Here is a 21,312-nt window from a genome sequence, read left to right on the forward strand (position 1 = left end):
CCTCACCCCTCAAGTTAACCACAGCTCAGTCTGGAGAGGAGGGAACAGGACTTTTCAAAGAGAACTTTACCAAAAAAAAAAACAAAAAAAAAACAAGAGGGGACAGAGGCTGAGGAGGGTGACTGTATGTACGGGACTGGGGCCCCTTACCCTGCCCACTTCCCAGAGCCCGTGATGAGTGGACAGGTGTCACTTTTCCCAGCTCTCTGAGTCCTGTCTTAAAGCTAGAGGCACCATCGGCCCACTCCTCCTCCAGGCCACATACTGCCCTGGGTGAAGCAGCTTCCTGGGGTGGAGTTGAGGCGGGGGAGAGGTGGGAGATGTGCCTGGTCATCAAGAGTTCACCCCCAGCCTGGCTTCCCCCACTGCGGTGCCCTCCTGCCATCCCAGCTTGTTCTCGGGCCAGGGCCAGGCTGCCAGCCCTCTGCCGCTTCCACAGTTCTGTGGGTCAGCTACTGTTAGGAGCTCAGCATGAGTGATACTGATCAGAATGCTTGTCCTTAGCAAGGCAGACAGACATCAAACAAGGACATACAATCAAAGAGTAAATTGTATAGGGTGTTGAAATTGTTGGTTACAGTTAAATCAGGTAGTCAGGGTAGGCCTTGCTGAGAAAGTGACACTTGAGCAGAGATCTGAAGAAGGGAAGACAGGGAGCCATGCCAGGGTCTAGAGGAGTATGGTGTACAGGCTCCAAGGTGAGAGCAAGGTGGTGTGTGCAAGGACCAGCAGTAGGCAGAGATGATGGGAGAGCTGTGGCAGGTTGGGGGCCAGGGGGAGTAGAAAAGGAGATCCCAGAGGTGAGGAGGGCCGCCTCGTGTAGGAACACAGTCCGCTGCGTGGACTTCGGCCTCTCTGCTGAAATGGAGGGCTAAGGGAGCCACTGGAGAGCTCTGAGGGGCACAGGGCTGTGGGTGACTTGCATTTCAGTAGGACCGCTGGCTGCTGTATTGATAGACTGTGGGACCACAAGCAGAGGTCAAGTGCCTGGACCGCTCAGTCCAGAGGCATAGCAGTCACTCAAGGTGCTGTGAAGGAGCTGGTTGCTGTTCGGAAGGAATTCAAGGGGGTGTGAGAGAAAGAGGGTTAGGATGGCGCTTGGATTTCTGGCCGGAGTGACTGCAAGAGCAGAGTAGTTGTGACCTGAGATGGTGAGGGCTCGCGAGAAAGGTGAGCCAGGTGACAGTTACACTTCCCAATGAAGGGTCAGAGTCTGGAGTCTGGGAGGGAGAGCTCCAGTTTCCCAGTCTCCTCCCAGATCCCCGCACTGCCAGTAGGGCCCCTTTTGTCCACTTGGGAGCAGCCATACTCACCTTCTCTCCAAGAGATTTTCTTGAGCCTCTATTCACAGCAAGGCTGTTAAAGCAAAGTCTGCCTCCCTTGCTTCCTGACTTCCCACCCCTGCCCATCTCTGGTCTGCATGAAATGTGCATGAGCACACATAGAGACACACACACACACACACACACACAGAAATGGGCATGCTTGCACTCACGCACACACATCCATTCAGAGTGTGGGCAGTTTCTGTGCTCAGTTCCGAGATAGAGAGATACATGGTCACCATCCTGCCCGCGTGGAGCTTCGGGCTCTGTGGCAGCCAGCAGATGGTGCAGAGGGCACATTTCCAGAGGAGGGAGGGACAGTGCTGTGGAAGTGACATGGTGCACTTTTTCTTCAATAGGTTAACTCTGCCATCAGGGCATGACCTGGGTCAGGGTGCTTCCCCTCTTGGGCTTGCATTTCCCCATGATGAAACCCAGGTGCTGGAGCCATCACAGGCATTTCTAGGTGGCATGCTGGGGACTCATGCCCTGCGATTCTGTGGCTCCCTCAACAGTAGCCTGTCTTAGCCTTGTAGACCTCGACGTAAGTAAGACCCAAGAAAGGAGAGGACATCAAGGTCAGAGCAAGGGGTGAGAGAGGCGGATTTGTTGTTTGGGACAGAAGGTAAGAAGTAGGCCCGCAGTGTAGAACCAGTTAGCAGTCGTAATTGTCGCATGGACTTAAGAGAAGTAGTTTAAAAAGCAGAGTGGTTCTTCCACCAGGGAATACAAAAGCCAGAAAAGATGAGAACCGCAGGTTTTCACACTGTGCTTACCATGCACGAGGCATTGTTCTTGTAGGTGGCAACTCTGGAGACATAACTGTGTACTTGACGCTGCCTGTAAGGTAGGCAGTGTTGTCTTTCCCATTGTGGAGTTGGAGCACACACAGATTAAGTCACTTGAGTGGTTGAGTCATGAATTGAGGGGAGGGGCTGCTTAAGGAGAATAATAAACGCCCCTGTATTCTTGCCCCACTCTCTCCTACCCCAGAGTCTTCTGACTACCAGAGAGGACACGTCATGACATCTCCCTCCTCTGGGGTCAGCCATCTGACTACCCCTTCACTAGGCAGTCTCCTACAAACACTGTGATGTCACATAATCCTTATGCTTCTCTGGTGGCTCAGTGGTAAGGAATCTGCCTGCCAATGCGGGAGACGTGGGTTTGATCCCTGAGTCAGGAAGATCCCCTGGAGGAGGATATAGCAACCCACTCCTCAATTCTTGCTTGGGGACTCTCATGGACAGAGGAGCCCTGGAGGATTATAGTCCATGGGTCGCAAAAGGGTGGACGCAACTCAGTGATCAAACAACAACACATAACTCCTACATTCAAGTTGACCTTTTGGTTGCAACCACAGGATTTTAACAAATGGTGCCTTCAGGCTTTCCCAGCCCAAGGCTGTTAGAGGCTGTAACAGAAGGCAGGTGCCAGCTAAGGGCCAGACTTGGGGACTGCAGTGGGAAGAGGCTGCCAGCAAGGGAGGGAAGAAACAGCTATAAAAGCAGCTTAAAGTTGCATGATTTTACAGACCGACAAGGGATGTTTACAGATGATGAGTTCCAGTTACTCAGAAGGACAGAGCTCACCTGAGCAGGGGCTCAGGGGGCATAGCTAGGTGTGAAGAGGCCCAGGGAGGGGGATCTCAGAGCCAGTGGTGAAGACAGAAGGCTTAGAGGTGGCCAAATCAGAACTAGAGTGAGGGGGGTCTGGGGAAACAAAGGGGCCCTGGGAGGGCAGTTCTCGGCAGGGAAGTGTGGTTGGGCTCTGGTTCCCTGAAACGAGGCCTGGGTAGGATGCAGTCTGTGCCTCCTGATAGGTGAGTTCCTGGCATCCTTGCAGCCCCTGCCCTTTATCTTGTGCAAAGATGGGAGTTCTCCAAGAAATCTTTACTGGGTAACTTAAGAGGAAGGAAACAGGCAGAAGCATGAACGTGATCAGGTCCAGGCAGACACCCAAGTCCCTTGTCCCACCTTGGAGCATGCTGGGCTTGAGCTGAGGGCAGGTGCCTGGCTGTGCAGTTCTGCAGGGGGAGAGCTGAGGGGGAGAACGTGCTGAGTGGCAGGTCTGACTCCCTAGGAGCCCTGTGTCTCTGGACCCTGGGAGCCCCGTGTCTCTGGACCCTGGGCTTGGATCTGAGTGTGCTTTTGCACAGCGTCTGCTCCAAGCTTTGCAGGCACAGGTGCCTCGGGACAGACCTGCCTGGTGCTGGGCTGTGGTTTTGGGCCTGAGCCTTCTCCGGCTGGAGGCCAGCTGTGTTTAGAACCTGGCATCTAAATTGGCTTAACTTGGCCATAACTTCCTCACCCAGGTCTTGGGGGGTGGGGTGCTTCCCAGGCCCGATTCCAGTTCCCCACGCTGGTCAGTGACCCTGCTGCCATGTCTAGGGCTGGGTCTGGAAAGACTCTTCCAGAGGGCGGCCAGGCAGGGGTCAGGGTGGGCATAGGGGCCACTGTTCTCACGTGAAGGGAGTGGCCAGCCGGCAGAACCCGGGGGAGCCTCTTTAGGCTAAGTATGAGAGTGTGTTTGCGTGCTGGGGCCAAGTGTGTGTGAGAAAGTTCCCTTGACACAGCTCTGGGGAGGGGCTGTGTGGAATCCCCAGCATCGGCCAGAGCCAGGCCCTGAAGGGAGGCTGGAGGAAAGCTGGCAGCCAGCAAAGGAGCCCAGCGGCACGGGGAGGAGTGGGCGTCCCAGGACTGGGTGGGAGGGTCCCTGGGACTCCCTTAGTTACACTTGCATGACTGACACCTAGTGCCCTCTGTGCCTCGTGGCTTGTGGGATCTTAGTTCCCCTGCCAGGGATTGAACCTGGGCCCTGGGCAGTGAAAGCTCAGAGTCCAAACCACTGGACAACTAGGGAGGCCCCCCGCCCGTGCCCCTCAGCTCTGAGGCCTCTTCTCCCGCCCCACGGGCCTGCCAGTTGGCTCTCGTGGGTGGTGGGTCTGTGGGTTTTCCTTGTGGAGGGGCTGGGGCTGCAGGCGGGCCTTGGTGGGCCCTGGTGTCGGGGAGGGAATCTGCTGCAGGAAGAGCTGGACGGCAGGCAGGGCCGGGCTCTGTGCAGGCAGAGACGCTCGGGCTCCTCAGAGAAGGCAGAGCCGGGGGCCAGATTTAGGCTTAGAATCATCACCTCTCAGCTATGTTGCATCTTATCTGCAGCAACATGTCACAGTCTCAGGCTTCCCTTCCACATGGCCTGAGGGAAAACCCAAAGCTGAGAGCAGGAGCCGCTGCAGGTAGAAGCCGGGGACATTGGAGCCCAGCCTGGTGCATTGGCTTGGCACAGGCAGGGGTGCTGCAGGGGACCAGGAGCTGAGGAGCGAGCTCAGGGGTAACCAGGAGGAGGGGGTGGGACTAGGGACCCCCAGGGCCCTGGGTGGGGGCAGAGGACCCCAAATGGTGAATGAAGCGTGTTCAGGACAACTCACATTGGAATAACTGGATGGTGCTTCTGAGAGGGAGATCTCAGCCTGCACCAGTTAGGGCTCCATCAGTAAAGAAGACAGTGAGAAGGGTCAGTCTAGAAAGCTGTATGTGGCGGGGATGTAGGGTGTGAAGGAGCCGAGAACCGGGAGGCGGGGGTAGGGGGAAGCAGAGGACCAGGGTGACAGCCGGCAGGGACCGGCAGGGAGCCAGGCCCGTAGCTGCCCCTCTCCGGTGGACTGTCCTTTTCCCTTTGACCTACCCTCCAGGGCACCCTAGCCTCCCCCGTGACCCTTTCTGAGTCAGAGCTTTGAAACCTCCCAAAGGCTTCACGTGCCAGGACCCCGCCTCACTTTGGGCCCCCTTGGGAGCAAAGCAGAGTGAATAAGGAAGCCGTGAAACAGGAAATCAGCCGTGCCAGGGCGTGTTTGTAGAGTTCCGAGAACACTGCCATGATGGACTCTAAATCTCACAACTGAGAGTGCTCGTTTTCTGAAGGTTCTGAGGTCCGAGGGCCGAGGCCGGGCGGCAGGGGGCAGGCCCGAGGCCTCCCGCAGCCTCCCGGCGCTCTTAGCGGGGACGCCCTTCCCTGGGGACGGTGGCCACCGCGGGCCCTGGACAGGGTGGGAGGCCGGGTTGTCGTGGGTGTGGACCATCCCGGGCAGCCGAGTGTTTCCTGGATGGACCCCCGGACACAGCAGTCGCCTTAGGCAGCCTCTGACCCACCCGGCGATTGGGAGCCAGCCAGTCAGGCTCCCCTTGCTGACCACAGGCTGTAGCCAGGAAGGCTGGGGAGGCGAGGCACGCTCAGCCCCTGGGGGAGAGAGAAAGAACCAAGGAGGGGGTCAAAGTAGAGAGCGTGTCCCCCTGACCTGCTCGCCGGCCAAGGTGGTCTGAGGGGCTGTTTTCTTTTTTTCTGGCCCCCTCGCCACACTGCCCACGCCCTCCCTCCTGTGACCCGGAGCATGACGGATGCCCGTAGCGGCCCTGCGTGAGGCTCTGCTGTTCACAGTGTATCACCTGTCTGCATCAACAACCGTGTGTGCGTGTGCGTGCGTGCGTGTGCGTGTGTGTGTTGACGTGCCCATGTCGTTCGTCTGCCGCTTCCTCCATCCTTTTGGGTTTTTTTCCGTTCTCTTATGATTTGACTGCTGTTCTCTCATCTGAGCTTTTAGATTGATGCTGTGGTCTGGTGCTGTATAAATATTTTTCCTTTTAATTTTGTTTTAACTTCTTCCTTGCCCGTCTTCACCCTCAACCCGACTCTCCCTGCCCCCTCTTCCGCCCCGCCCCCCCCACAATCCCCGACCCCTCCCCCTTCCTCCTCCCCCTCCCCCTCTTACCCACACTCTTGTCCTCTCTCTCTTTCTCTCTCTCTCTCTACATATATAAATATATATATAAATCTTTTCTTCTTTTGTCATTCAATCAAATTCCAACAACCCAACCAGGGCCAGTCAAATCCACCACAGTCTCGCGCTGAGCTAGGAATAAAGTTCACGTAATCACATGAGAGTGGAGAAAACAGTCCCCCATCCGTAAGTTCAAATCAACTCAAAGTTCACAGTGTGACATGATGGCGTCATGTAACAAGGCTAAGAATCGGTTGCATGACAATTGCCGTCAAGTTTCGTGGAGGTGCTGTGATTGGAGCGTTTCTCTTGGATGTTGTATCCGTTGATGGTTGGCCAGTCATGATCACACGTGCATTTTCCTGACTTTTGTGCTGCCACAACCTTTTTTGCTGTGCTCATTTTCGTTTCGTTCTTGGTGCTTGCAGTGGTTTTACTTTCTGTTGTTTGGTTTTTCTTGTTCAGCGTTTTTTATGCTTCTCTAGATGTCACATAGAGAAAAAAAAAAAAAAGAACAAAAAAAATAGTAAAAATAAAGATGAATTCCCGAATTATCGGACATGGGATCATTTAACTGTGCAAACCATTATTTTTTTTTTCTTAAAAATAAGGAAAACACCTTAAAAGTATCTATGCGTGGTTGATTTACTTGCACTTGAAAATATTGTGATTTTATTTTTTTCTAGAAATTTGGGGGCCTTTTTCAATTGACACTTTCCTAGGTCTGGTCTTTTTCAAGTTAGGCTATTTTAAATCTCACTTCAAAAGGAAAAACAAAAACAAAATCTCTACAGTAACAGAATGATAAAAAAAAAAATTCTAAACCAAAAAACTAGAGCTCAAAGCCCGAGGCCTCTGAGAGAGAGCCCGGTCACAATTGTAAGGTTTGTATTCTAGCTACTTCTGCTAAATTAAATGTGGGGAGGGGAGGTGGGGGACCTGGGGCTTGGGGAGGGCTTTTTGGTTGGTTTTAAAAAAGAGTACTGACAAAAGCAAAATGCACTTTTTTGTTTACAACTGAAAAAGGGTCCTTGACAAGTGTTTTTTAATTTTATTATTATTTTATTTGGTGTTGTAATTGTTTAGATTGCTGTGTACGGTTTGCTGTTTGTTGAATCAACAGTGTGAAAAACCTGCCAGCATGGATTGATATACGCATGACGTTGTCCCCTCAACTGGGGGCTTTGCAGTTCTAACTCTCTTGATGTAACCAGTCACCCCCATGTATAAGTGGAAGCTGCTTGCTAGAATGGAGACGAGTCTCATTTGTTAATTCACAATGGTTAAGCATTCTCCTTCTGATTCTAGTCAGATCATGATTTTTTTTTCTTTGAAATGCAAAACAAAACACCAAAAAGCCACCATTCAAAACAAAATCGAGAACTGTCTGAGTTAATTTAACTGATGATTAAATCCGTTCTAACTTCTTTTAGGTTCTCCCATCCACTTCCTCAAAGTGCTGAATTTCCTCTAAATTCCCTGGCATGTATGAGAAAAACATTACGTGTGTGTGTGTGTATCTATGCATATACATACACACATATCCATGTATATCCACATATGTGCAGGTGAATATATTCTACACATATATCCAGATATACATATATATACATAGCCTCGCAAATAGTTACTGACCTTGGAAAAGAGGCGGTTCGCTTGGAAACTGGGCCAGGGTTCTACAAAATTCACGTCACGGACCGTGGGGAGGAGCGGGCTGGGCTGCTAGATTTCTGCCATCTTGTTTGCTAGGCTTCTGTATACATATTGTATCTGGGCTAGATCCCTCAGAGGTCAGTTTAATGATGAAGTCATACCCCACAGTCACAAATTCTTCCCGTAGATCTAGCCGTCCCCCAATCCAGAACTCTAAAGGAACCCAAATCAAAAACCGTCTCCTCTGCTACAGCCATCACCTATAGCCTTCCCAGTGGTTTCTTACTCTGAATACAAGAGTCAATTTCTTTTTTTACGTATCATGATCATGACTAATTCTCATACTGGTCTCTTCCCTCCCTCCCGCCATCCCCCCCCAGAGCTCCCACCCTAACCCCCCTGAGGCAGGTTCCTTTTGGTGTTTGGATGTATTTTGCATTTCCTCTCTTGGCTTAATCAGCCCCGATTTTCTTCATTTTAGGGCAGGATGCTGAACGGGCTACATTAAAAAACAAACCTCTCTCTATATATATTTATAAATGAGAACTGTTGGATGACACCTTTGACATATCAGCCAATATCAGTCAAGCTGAAGACTCCAGACACTCTCTGTGACTGTCACATTTCTTCAAGGAAAGTATAGCGTCTATGGAGTTCAGAGGGCACGTGTTTGGGGGAAAAATATATATATGACAAAGGGAAGAAGAAGATGAAGAAAAATGAGAAGAAAAAAACAAAACAAAAAAAGGCAACTTTCAAACAAAATAACTTGAGACAAGGTGGGGAGACTGCAGGGCTGGGAACTGGGAAGGGCCGCTGCTTCCCGATCCCCGGGGCTTTTCCAGCCCATGGGCGCCTGAGGCAGGCTGGGGCAAGCGGTGTGGCTGGCGGGGCCTGGTCCCCAGGGGGCGGCTGGGAGGTCGCCACTGAGCATCTCTATCTGTCATTCCTTTAGCTATTTAGGGACCAAAGGACCAAACTTTTTATTGCAGATGTGTAGCTCTAGGTCAAATAGAGGGGGAATGGAGGAGAACCTCCTTTCTGCCTCACGGCTGTTCTTGAAACAGCTTAGAGCGATTCTATGAAAAAATGTAATTAAAAACAAAACAAAACAAAAAAACAAAAAAAAAAAACAAAAAAAATTAAAAAAAGGAAAAATAATGCTTCAGTGCTTTTAAAACAGCAAGATAATAGTTCTTTGATACTTTGAGAGGCGCTTTGATCACCCTCATTCAAGTCTATGACTCTTTCCTATGGTTTTCTGTATTATATGTCTGGATGGAGCTGTTAAGATGAACAAATCGGTGGATATTTGGGGAAAGCAACAAAATACAAAAACTCGTTAACTGTGAAGTGTGAGAAAACGAGGGGAACAAAGGGGGCTGACAAGGCAAGATAATTGTTGTGAAAAGTCTGTAAATGCTTCTAACTTTTCCCCCCCTCTTAAAAGCATAATAGTTGTACAGAATTTTAAAAAGGAGAAGTTTAAAATACCTATATAATAGAAGAAAAATTAGAGGAAAGCAAAAAAGAAAAAAAAAGAAAAAAAAAACCTATAGAAGTTAGCGTTATTGCTAAAATCCCAGATGTTGTAGGACTGTACTTTTGTAGAGTTTAGACTGAGCATCAATCCCTTCTCCCCGCGAGTGCTGTTGGACGCCGTTGACCCCGAGGGCCAGGCCGGACCCGCCCAGAACCGTGGGCCTCGGGCTGCCCACCACCGGTGGAGGCCGCGCCGCTGGCAGGAAGGCCCGCCGCCGCCGCCCTCGCCTCGCTTCGCTCCGGGAGCTGCGCGCGCTCGCCCGCTCCGCGCAAACCCTGGACACCTCCGCTTCACTCGCCTTCCATGCTTGCTCCAGAGACTTTCCGGGCAAGGGAGACCTGGGAACTTTCATCTTAAAACAACTAAACAACACACACACACACAAAAACCTTAACAAGAGAGAGAAAAAAAAAAAAAAAACAATCTTTGAAGAATTTCTGAAACTGTTTACAAGGAATTTTGAAAAACAGGGATGTTTAAATGATGCCGGCTCTGTTTTTCTGTAAATAAATTTGCATATTTTGTAGGACTTTTAATTGTAATGATAGAGAAAAAAAACAAGGAAAACTATTTAATGAAAGCACGATATTTATCTTTGGTAAATGACTTTAGAGCAGTTAAAAAAGACATTGCTTAAAAAAACTCAGAATCAGAAAAAAACACTGAATTATTTAAGAACACATATATTTTAAAGTATAACATATTTATTATAATTTATTTGCACCGTTGGGAAGACTTGCTTTGACCTTCTGCCTTGACACCCTCTTCACTGACCTCTGGTTCATCTGGAGGCCTGGCGGGGAGGCTCTTGGACCTACCATGTTTTTTAATATTTTGCTTTAGAACATCTATCTGGTTCCTCTCAGGCCTTCTGTCTTTCCTTTCTTTCTATTTTGTTGGTTAATTATTATTTTTAAAAAATTTATTTTTCTTTCTCTTGGCTCCTTTTTAGGATGTCCAGATGTTGTAAAAAAAAAAAAAAAAAAGAAACAGCTGCAGTTCAGTACAACTGCTCTTTTCACACTCAACTCCCTAAAGCTCCTTGTAACCTTCTGTAACTATTGGATGACGCTTTCTCCAGCTTAGCCCTAAATAAAGCACAGTTTAAAAAAAAAGGCTCTTCCATGGTGATCTGTGGTTCCTGGAGTCTGGTCAGCCGAGTCTCTGTGCCCTAGGGCTGGCCCACCGGAAGTAGCTTTGATCCCTCCGTGGAGCCAGTCTGCTGCCTGGACCTTCTGGAAAAGTCTCTCTTTACTGGTGTGCACCTCTGAAAGTCTCCACTGCATGCCCATTCCTGGGTTCCCTTGTAGGAGTGGCCACAGAGCCCACACCCAACAGGAAGGAGGAGAAGCCAGAACACCTTGAGTTTGGGTGGGGGGATGTGCTCTGAGGAGCTGAGGAAGGAGACAGTGGAGGCAGGACCTGCAGTAAAGGAGGGGGAAGACACAACCCCAAACAGCCCAGACTTGCCAGGCATGGTGCATTTTGTTCTTGGTCTTGCACCTTCCACTGCCCTGACACTTCTCTGGGTGGAGAAGACTGAGGTTCTAGATGATCCACAGAGGCGGGGCTCTGGTGGGAGGAGCCTGGAGTGTTGCTTTCTCTGTATAGTGAGAGGGAGGCAGGGAGATGTCCACTCCCACAGGAGGCTTGCGAGGAAGGCATGGGATGCAGAAGGAAGGCATGGGATGCGGGGAGGTTCCCAAGACAGGAGACCGGGAAGTAGGGCCTGGGGGAGGGGAAGGAGGAGGGAGGGAGCAGGTCCTCCTGAGGTGAGAACCCAGGTGCACAACAGCCATGCTTCTTCGTCACACTCCCTCCTGGGACAGCCCTTTCTCACTAGTCCATCTTGTCCCCAGGGCCCAGCCTCTAGCCTTGTGGACCTGTCTAGGAATGGGCAGGCCCCACCAAGGGTCTCCATCTCCTCCCCCCATGTGATGGGAGGGGGAGGTGCCGGGAGTCCTGGCAGGCACAGGGGTCTGTCTGTCTGTGCCCTCCTGTGAGAGGCGGGGAACGGCTTCAGCTCCCCATCCTCTGTGGGGGGAGTGGCGGGAAGCAGCACCTGGTCCCTGCCTCCCTCCTCGCCTCACATCTCAGTCCCCAGGCAGGGCCCTCTCCCGTGCGTCCCATGCTAGCCTGTGGAGATGCTAGCCTGGGGAGAGAGGGCCTTCACTCCTCGGGACCTGGGGCAGGCCTTCAAGCCTTGAGGTTCTAAGGTGAGACCCTCCCTGTCCTCTGAAATAACCCATACTTAACCTGCCAAGTTCTGAGGAACATCTAGGGAGCTGGTCTTCTTGGAAGAATTCGCTGCGAGGGGTAGATGTCTCACCGGGAGTTACACAACCCTGTGAGGAAGGGAAAGGTATTTTCTAGGGAATTCTCTGGGTTTTGAGCCTCAGACTATTCTAAACCATGGTTTCTGTTGGACATTTGCAGCTGAAAGCCACTGTGCCTGCCAGAGGGTGACAGCTTCAACCACATTGCCTCCAGTCACTCTCTGAGACCCCGGGGAGCCCCGCCAGCCTCCCCAGCCCTTCCCCACTGCGTGCCCTCTGTCCAGCACAGCGCACCCCCACCTCCACTGCTCTGGCTCAGGGGCAGTGGGGCCTCAGGGACCTATCCCCAAGGAGCTGGGCTGTGCAGTGGGTCGGCCTCTTTTGCTCTGTTCCAGGCATGGATGACTGAGAAGAGAGATAAAAACACAGGGCCCAGGTGTGAATACCGCCAGTTCTAGAAAATAAACCTTTATTTAAAACCACCCACCAAGTGACTGGGTACACACAGCACATTTAAGAGAGAAGGTAATGTATTAGCCTCTGTGGGGTGTGTGTGGGGGCATGGGGGGCACCAGAGGTTCCTTGAAAAGTCGCTGCAAACTCTCAGATCACTTTGCACATGATTACAGGGAGTTCAGGGGTCCCACAGCCCATCCATCACCCCCTGGTTAAGAACCCCTGATTTGCAGTGTTATTTAAGAAAACCCAAGACACAGCTCTCGTTCATTTCTGCTTATATTCTACGGTTTCCTGGTTTCCTCTGGTAGTACAGTCATCCCTTGGAATCTTCAGGGCATGGGTTCCCGGACCCCCGCAGATAAGCAAAGTCTATGGATGCTCAAAATGGCCCAGTACAGTCGGGCCTCTGTTTTTGTGGGTTCTTCATCCGTGGATACGGCGGGTCGGCTATATTCTACCTGCAGTGTGTGATTCCTTCACAGCTTCCCTAGTTTTTTTTAAAAGACTTTTTGTTTATTCTTATAAACTTTTTATTTCATGTATAATGGAAAGTAGAGATACTTGCATAACAACCCCCATACACAGCACTAAGCTTTAACATACATCAATTCCCTGATTATTTTGAAGAAAATCCCAGTTATCAAGTCATTTCATTGGCAGACACCTCTGTTTCCCCTCAGTGTTACTGATGCCACACTGACATGCCCTGGCCTGTTGGGCAGCTGCACCCTTGCTGTGTAAGTGTGGGGCATCCCTGTGGCCTCTCCCAGCCTCACGCACAGGTGGGCACTGGTGCCCGGGCCTCTCTCCAGCCCCTGCCCTGGCAGCACTTTCAAAGGCCTTTCAGCTCTTCATCCACCCTTCTGTACTCATATCTTCTCTCACTTTTCTCTTTCCTTCTCTCTCTTTCTCCTTCCTTTCTGTGCAATGTTAATATGAGAAGAATGTTTACTGAGACCTCTGGCTTTCCTGGTGGCTCAGACAGTAAAGAATCCGCCTGCAATACAGAAGACCCAGGTTTGATCCCTGGGTCAGGAAGATCCCCTGGAGAAGGGAATGGCAACCCACGCCAGTATTCTTGCCCGGAGAATCCCAAGAACTGAGGAGCCTGGTGGGCTGCAGTCTGTGGGGTCACAAAGAGTCAGACATGACTGAGCGACTAACACACATACACTAATAGCTCCCATCTCCTTTGGGCTTCCCTGATAGCTAAGTTGGTAAAAATAATTCACCTGCAATGCAGGAGACCCCAGTTCTATTCCTGGGTCGGAAAGATTCACTGGAGAAGGGATAAGCTACCCACTCCAGTATTTTTGGGCTTCCCTGCAGGCTCAGCTGGTAAAGAATCCGCCTGCCATGGGGGAGACCTGAGTTCAATCCCTTGGTTGGGAAGATGCCCTGGAGAAGGGAAAGGCTACCCACTGCAGTATTCTGGCCTGGAGAATTCCATGGACTGTATAGTCCATGGGGTTGCAAAGAGGTGGACACGACCGAGTGACTTTCACTTCAGTTCACTTCCTCTCCTTCTGGGTTTCTATAAAGGTCCAACATTGTCCCTATTCTGAGCTGGATCCCACCTGCTCCTGCACACAGGGGCTGGTACTGCCACACACGGAATGTCCTAGAGTTTTCCCACCCACACGCGTGCCTCTAAGTCCAACATCCATCTTCCATGTTCTGCTGCCTCCAGACCAGGTGAATCTGTAGCTCCTCCTGGCACGAGGTCTGCAGGGCCAGTGTTCCAATTACACCCAGTTGAAGCAAATGGACATTCCCCAGGTGAGTCAGATGGTAAGGGGACATCTGGGCAGCACGGTCATGGCCCCAGCCCTGCCTGAGGTGACAGCATCAGCCTTGGTGTGAGTGCTATTTGTGTCTCTCCCAAAGTGGAATTCCCCCAAACCAAAATTATTAGCTACCATCGATGCCCTACCTTCCGTCGACTGTTCACTCTAGTCAGCTGGATGTTCAGTCCATGGTGATCCACTGCCTGCAGGGATGAATGAGTTAAAGCAGGAAGGAAGGACAAAATGCAGGCAACTGAAAGCATGTTCCAAAGAGGTAGGTGTTCTGCAAATGCTTTAAAGGAATAAGAGGACAGTTGGAATGCGTGGGTAGCCAACACTCCCTTTCCTTTCAGCTGAGTATCAGCTTTTTACTTTCTAGCTTTCTCTTTCTACTGCCCCTCCTATTTCCCTAAGCTGTTCTCCCTTCTCCCTGTAGGTCCTCCCTTACCCCATCAGTCTCTGGCCTTTAGCTCTCCCAGACCCCAGGCTCCCAGGCCCAGCTGGTGGACAGCCAGCACCCCAGACCCCTCATCACCCCAGCTTCTTTTCCCTCATGCTAACCTAGCTCCTCATATCTTCAGGGAACCCTGAACGTCTCCGTCCTACGTTGCATCTTTGTGGACATCTAACCATGATCTGCCCAGACCAGGAGGAGAGTGGGAGGCTGTATGTCAGAGTGAAAAAGGCGTGGGCTTCGAAGGGATGCATAGACCTCTGGTGTCGTTTGGGAAAGCTGACCTAACCTTTCTGAGCCTCAATTTCTTTATCTCTGAAATAAGGATACCAATACACCCTCGCCCCCAAGAGTTGTGAGGAGTAAAGGAGACACAGCCACACACAACCACGCCCCATCCCGAGGATCCTCTGAGTTGTAAATTCTTGAATAGTACAGATACTCAGAATGAGTAATTCAGGCTCGGAGCCCCTCCTCTTTCCCTTTCCTTAGTTCCACCCCACTGACAATTCACGTCCCAACCAAGTGAGCTTGAACTTGGTGCCAGGCCACTTCCCATTGCTTTCTCTAGGTTCAGTGAGCCTGTGACTCTCCCATAGAATCCGTCAAGTTCGGCTGCACACCTCTGTCTCTCACTGTTCACACACCTTCCTGGGGACCCCTATTCACGGATGGTCCTCTGCCCCTTCCTCTCTCTCTGCCCTTTCTTTTCCTCATGAGCCTCCCCAATACCACTGTGGCTGTCAGTATCTGCAGGCATCCTCTCCTGGTTCACAGAGCCTCAGGCTGCACATCAGTTTGGTCTTTGCACTTAAAAAAATTTATCTAGTTTTTGAAATCAGTAACATATATTTCAAAATTCAAAAAATATGAAAAAGCGTATGATAAAAAGTCTTTCCACCCCTGAATCCAGTTGCCCATTCCTGTCTCCAAAGGGAGTCAGTGTTACCCGATGTCTTGTTTACCTTGGTCTTTAGTGTACAGATGTGTGTGCACTGGTGTTAGGGACTCAGTCATCAGTAAGGAGACCCAGAGTCAGGTGGTGCCGGGCCCAGGCCCAAAGCTGGCTGGTGGGATTCCCAGGAAGTGAGCCCAGGCGTGGGGCAGCTCAGGAGACCCTGGCTGAGCAGGGGAACCTGGTCCTTTCCAGCACATTCATCAGCTGAGCACATCCCTTTGAGGCATGGGGGAGCAGTCACTGCTGAGATGCTTGTCCTGAGCCAGACACTGTGAAGAGCTTCTTAATTATAATCTCATCCGATTCTCTGAGCTCGGTGTTATCACCCCTGTTTGACAGATGAGGAACCAGGCTTGGAGAGGGTAAGTCCCCACCGAGATGACCCAGTGTCAGGGTTCCAGCCCAGGGCTGTCTGCAGAGCTCTGCTCTTAGTCTCTGCGTCTTGTCTCCCTTGCTTGTAAATTCTCTGCACAGTTGCTCCCCTCCAACCCTTCTCTCCTGTCTCTCTTTTCCTGTCCCTCCTTCTCACTTTTTTTTCTCAATAATATTAATTTTTACCTTTAGGAAATGGCATTGCCTCTACTGACACAGGTCAGTCCTCTTCTTCCTTGCCCTCCTGGATTATCTGGGCTGGCCCAGTGATTGTACAGGTGAGGGCATGCAGGAGGTGACCCCTCCCACCTGATGGTGGGGACAGAGTGGAGGGAGAGAGGAAAAAACCCAAAGGCCTGGTTAGCTTTTATTATTAACAAGGAGAGGAAAGTAAATGGAAATAAATGGAGCATTTATTAACATTTTATGCTGCTACCTGAAGTTCAAAACCCTTTAGAGCTGTGTCAGCTTGGTTTTCCCCAGCACGCTAAACTCTGGATAAAACTATGAGCATGTTGTTAAGATCAATGCTGGAGAAGGCAATGTCACCCCACTCCAGTACTCTTGCCTGGAAAATCCCATGGATGGAGGAGCCTGGTGGGCTGCAGTCCATGGGGTCGCACAGAGGTGGACACAACCGAAGCGACTTAGCAGCAGCAGCAAGATAAATGCAAACTGGTTCACCATCACTCCAAAGCAAGGGGAAACTGTGACCACTTCTGAAGGTACCCAATTCCACTAACTAAGGCACAAAGACGTCCCTTGTCTCCAGAGTCTCCACATGAACCATCTTGGGCATTGCCCTTCTCTCCCACCTCGTCCTGGGGCTCAGCTCTGGGCATTAGGGTGGCAGGAAGCCCAGGGCAGCTGGGTGCTGTCCACCCATCTTCCTTCTGCCTTCCACTCAGGGCCCTCTTGGGGTCCAAAGAGGGGCTTCGGAAGCAAGGCTCCTGTGGGGCGTTTTTGCTCTGCACAGGCAGCCCCCTGAAAACTAACATGAGGGCCACAGAGCAGACCCCACACCCTTGCCTTGCTGCACTCTTGCCCTGCTCAGGATCTCAGATCCTGTCATTAGGCCTTTTTCTTTGGGTGAGACTAGGGCCTTAATTAGTTATGCTTTTTTTTAAATGCAAATCACCTTGGGTTGGGAGTGTATTTGTTCCTTCAGCACTCAACCGAGTGCACACACCCAGTACCCGCTCAGTGCTAAGGACCGGGGGTGGGGTGATGAAGACTACACACGCAGCCACCTTCCAGGCACAAGGCCAGTGTGTTGTGGGTGTGTTCTCAAATCCCGGAAATCATCCTGTAAGGTGCTATCAGATGAACAGCCAGAGGCTTGGGAAGGTAAATAACTTGCGGCAAATCACAGTGCAAGTCGCTGCTCTGTTTTAGATGGATAGCCAACAAGGAGCTATCGCGTGGTGCATGGAACTCTGCTCAGTGTTGTGTGGCAGCCTGGAGGGGTTGGGGAGTTTGGGGGAGAATGGATACATGTATATGTACAGCTGAGTCCCCCTGAACAGGTTCAGGCTGTTCACCCGAAACTATCACAACATTGTTAATTGGCTATACCACGATACCGAAGTTCAAAAAAAATCACACTGTAAGCAAGTAGTGGATTCCACCTTCAAAATCAGCTGCACTGTCCCCTCCCATGGGTTCCCTGACGGTAAAGACAGCTGCAGGACAGCCTGGTGAACTGTGCAGGGGCCCGGAGTAGCCCTGATGAGACAATGCCAGTAGCTCAGACTAGAGAGGAGGAGACACTTGGGCTGAGTGTGGCAGGGTGAGCAGGGGTTAAACAGACCCCGAGGGAGAGGGTTATGGAGGAACAAAGGACCTCAGACATGCTAAAGACCTGCAAGATGCCTCAGGTAAGCGGGGATTGTGCTGGGGAAGACACAGCCTTGTCTAAAAAGAAGTCATTACTGATAGGCCAGGCAGGGTCCTGGCTACTTCATTGACACCATCCCAGTTAACCTTCCCAACCAGCCTACACCCCGTTTTACAGACGGGCTTAAGCGACGTGCTACAAGTCACCTGGTTTTACAGAGCTGGGGTTTGAGCCCAGTCCCAGATAGCAGGTTCCAGACTTATAATCACCATATGACTTTGGAGGGGACTACCTTTCCAAGGCACAAGTATAAGAAGGCTTCACTCAGAAGGCTCTGACTGACTGTATTTCTAAGCCTCAAAGACAGGCGGCCTAACCACAGGGCAGAAGAGTGGAGACAGGGCCAGCCTGGAAAATCTCAGACCTCCATGTTAGTTTCTTCCTCTGCAAAGTGAGGTATCCTGGGTGGGTCTCAAGGATTCAGCCCAGTCCCTTTGTGCCCAGAGCTTTCTCTAAGTGCTGGGAGGGGAAAGAGGAGGTGCAGAGGAGAGAAGCCCCGAATGCCCTCAGCCAAGCTCTCAACATGAGAAGCACCTGGATGAGAAGACTACACAGGAATGAGCAGGGTTTTACCCACCAGTCTGCTCTGCTCTCAACTGGGCAGAGGACCCCTGCTATCCTGTCCTGAGCTGGGTGACCTGACGAGGCCTCTGGGCCCACAGCATCCCCTTTAATCAAGAACTACTTGAGAGCGTTTTGTACTTTCAGCATTGAACTCAGTGTCTGGCACATAGTCGGTGCTCAGTGATGTTTGCTGAATGAACGAGAAGAGGTGTGGAGTGGCAGCGGGGGGCGGGGAGCTGCCTCCCATGAGTCCTCCCAAAGCACCCCACACCTGTGTCCTCTTGGCAAGGCCCCTGTGCCTCAGCTTCCCCAACTCTGACCAGGAATCACAAGGAAGCCTGGTGGTTCTGGTCTTCTTACTACCGGGGAGCTCTGGAGATGACAGCCACCCTCCTGGGATTCTGGTCCTACTGGGGCCCTCAGAGATGGCTTATGGACACAGCTTCTCTTGTTTTCCCAGGTTTCTGACCATTCAGATTCTCCCGCCCTTGGTTCAGGTTCCATCTGCTTCAGGAGTCTCCAGCTCAAACTAAGCACCTATTTCCTGACCTCCTGTTGCCCTCAGGGTGGAGACACTTCACTGGCCCTTGTTTACACTGTCCTGTGTTGCTCTGAGTCTATAGCTCCCTCTCCAGCTGAAGGTCCTGAGGACAATAATTGTCTCCTTTTCCAGCCTGTCTCCTAACTCTGGGACCATCAAAGAGGGTGGTGGGAACACAGCAGAAGACTAAGGATTTAAAAGGCATGTAGCTGTGCCCCAGTGTTCAGTGCAGCACTGTTTACAATAGCTAGGACTTGGAAGCAACATAGGTGTCCATCAGATGAATAGATAAAGAAACTATGGTACATGCGTACAATGGAATATTACTCAGCCATGAAAAGGAATGCATTTGAGTCAATGCTAGAGGTGGATGAACCTACAGGCTATTATGCAGAGTGAAGTAAGTCAGAAAAAACCCACAAATACCATATATTAATGCATATATATGGAATCTAGAAATACAGTACTGATGAACATATTTACAGGGCAATATTGGAGCCGCAGACATAGAGAACAGACTTAAGGACTTGGGCGGGGGGAGGAAGGAGAGGGTGAGATGAATGGATAGAGTAACATGGAAACATATACCCTGCTGTATATAAAATAGATAACCAATGTGACATTTCTATATGACTCAGGGAACCCTGACTGGGGCTCTGTAACAACCTAGAGTGGTGGGATTGGGTCAGAGGGAGGTTAAAGAGGGAGGGGACACATGTATACCTATGGCTGACTCATGATGATGTATGGCAGAGGCCAACACATTATTGTGAAGCAATTTTCCTTTGATTAAAAATAAGTAAGTTTGACAAAGAATTAATCTCCAAAATATACAAGCAGCTCATGAAGTTCAATACCAGAAAAATGAACAACCTAATCAAAACGTGGGCAAAAGACCTAAACAGACCCTTCTCCAAAGAAGACATACAGATGGCTAATAAACACATGAAAAGATGCTCAACATCACTCATTATTAGAGAAATGCAAATCAAAACCACAATGAGGTATCATTTCACGCCAGTCAGAATGGCCAGCCTCAAAAAGTCTACAAACAATAAATGCTGGAGAGGGTGTAGAGAAAAAGGAACCTTCTTACACTGTCGGTGGGAATGCAAACTAGTATAGTCACTATGGAGAAGAGTGTAAAGACTCCTTAAAAAACTGGGAATAGAACTACCATATGACCCAGCAAACCCACTACTAGGCATACACTCTGAGGAAACCAGGATTGAAAGAGACACATGTACCCTAATGTTCACTGCAGCGCTATTTACAATAGCTAGGACATGGAAGCAACCTGGATGTCCATTGGCAGATGAATGGATAAGGAAGTTGTGATACATATACACAACGGAATATTACTCAGCTATAAAAAGGAACACATTTGAGCCCATTCTAGTGAACCTGGAGCCTATTATACAGAGTGAAGTAAGTCAGAAAGAGAAAGACATATATTGTATATTAACACACATATATGTAATTTAGAAAGACAAAACTGACGATCCTACAAGCAGGGCAGAAAAGGAGACACAGATGTAAAAACAGACTTTTGGATCCTGTGGGAGAAGGTGGGGGTGGGATGATTTGAGAGAATAGCACTGAAACCATGTTATTTACATGGTCACATGTAAAACAGATGACCAGTGCGAGTTCAGTGCATGAAGCAGGGCCCCCAAAGCTGGTGCTCTGGGGCAACCCAGAGGGATGGGGCGGGGAGGGAGGTGGGAGGGGGGTTCAGAATGGGGAACATAGGCATACCTGCGGCCGATTAATGTTGATGTATGGTGAAAACCATCACAATATTGTAAAGGAATTATCTTCCAATTAAAATAACTTAATTTAAAAACAAACAGAAAGTAAGTTTGGAAAAAAAGGAAAAAAGTGGCATGTGGCCATTGACTGCTGAAACTCCTGGGTCAAGGGTGGATGAGAAATGGTATTTACATAGTCTCAGGTAATGCCCTTCCTGACTCACACACAAGATACTTATAAGTTACACAGGAAAGGAAGTGACTTTGCAGTGGAGAAACCCAGCAGACATCATCTTAACCTGGTGATCAAAGTTAATATCACCTGGAATGAAATAGCTGTCATGGGCCTCTCGGTAGGATGACTGAGAATGACCCATCATTTAATTCTTGCTGAAAACGCAGACCTGAGTTTGGTCACAAGAACGCAAACCAGTCCAAATTGGGGACAGCCTACAAAATAAGCAGTTTGTGCTCATCTGAAGAGACATGGCAACTAAATGCAACTTATGATCATAGACTAGATCCTGGCGAGATTTTATTTTCGTTTTGTTAGAAAGATATTTGAGGAAAGGAAAAAAATTAAAAACTAAAAAAACAGGAAAATTGGCAAAATTTAAATCTGTTCTGCAGATTAGAAAATAGTGTTCTATTTATGTTACTTTCTTGATTTCAATCATTGTCCTGTGGGTATGGAAGAGAATGTCCTTGTTTTTAAGAAATACATGCTGAATTATTAGGGGGGGGAAGAGTAGCTGGTCTGCAGTTTACTCTCCAGTATTTCAGAAGAAAAGTAATAATACATGTGTGAGATATATGCATTATATATGTGTGAGACAGAGTGAATCTGAGTTAAAATGTTAACCCTGGGGAATATGGGTGAAGGGTGTTCATGTAAAGAAATTCTTTGTATTATTTCTAAAACTTTTCTGTAGGTCTGACTTCAAAATAAAATGTTTGA

The 21,312-nt window shown here is 49.8% G+C and overlaps 1 protein-coding gene across 50 annotated transcripts in view; it reads left to right on the forward strand.

Annotated features, from left to right (window-relative positions):
* Positions 1-10,410, forward strand: part of CELF4 (CUGBP Elav-like family member 4) — a 317,087-nt gene extending 306,677 nt beyond the window's left edge. For 45 of the 50 annotated variants that reach the window (XM_027961010.3, XM_042239637.2, XM_042239605.2 and 42 more), the window contains one exon: positions 6,199-6,636. Coding sequence is in view for 8 of the 50 variants with exons in the window: in XM_042239637.2 (XP_042095571.1) it covers positions 6,199-6,252 (54 nt within the window). In the remaining 42 variants the exon portion in view is untranslated. Of the gene's footprint in view, positions 1-6,198; positions 6,637-8,233 lie in introns of those variants that run through there. The other 5 variants (XM_027961001.2, XM_027961003.2, XM_027961005.2 and 2 more) reach the window with 1 other exon arrangement.
* Positions 10,411-21,312: the final 10,902 nt, after the last annotated feature.

Source organism: Ovis aries, chromosome 23, assembly GCF_016772045.2.
Source record: "Ovis aries strain OAR_USU_Benz2616 breed Rambouillet chromosome 23, ARS-UI_Ramb_v3.0, whole genome shotgun sequence".
Taxonomy (NCBI): domain Eukaryota; kingdom Metazoa; phylum Chordata; class Mammalia; order Artiodactyla; family Bovidae; genus Ovis; species Ovis aries.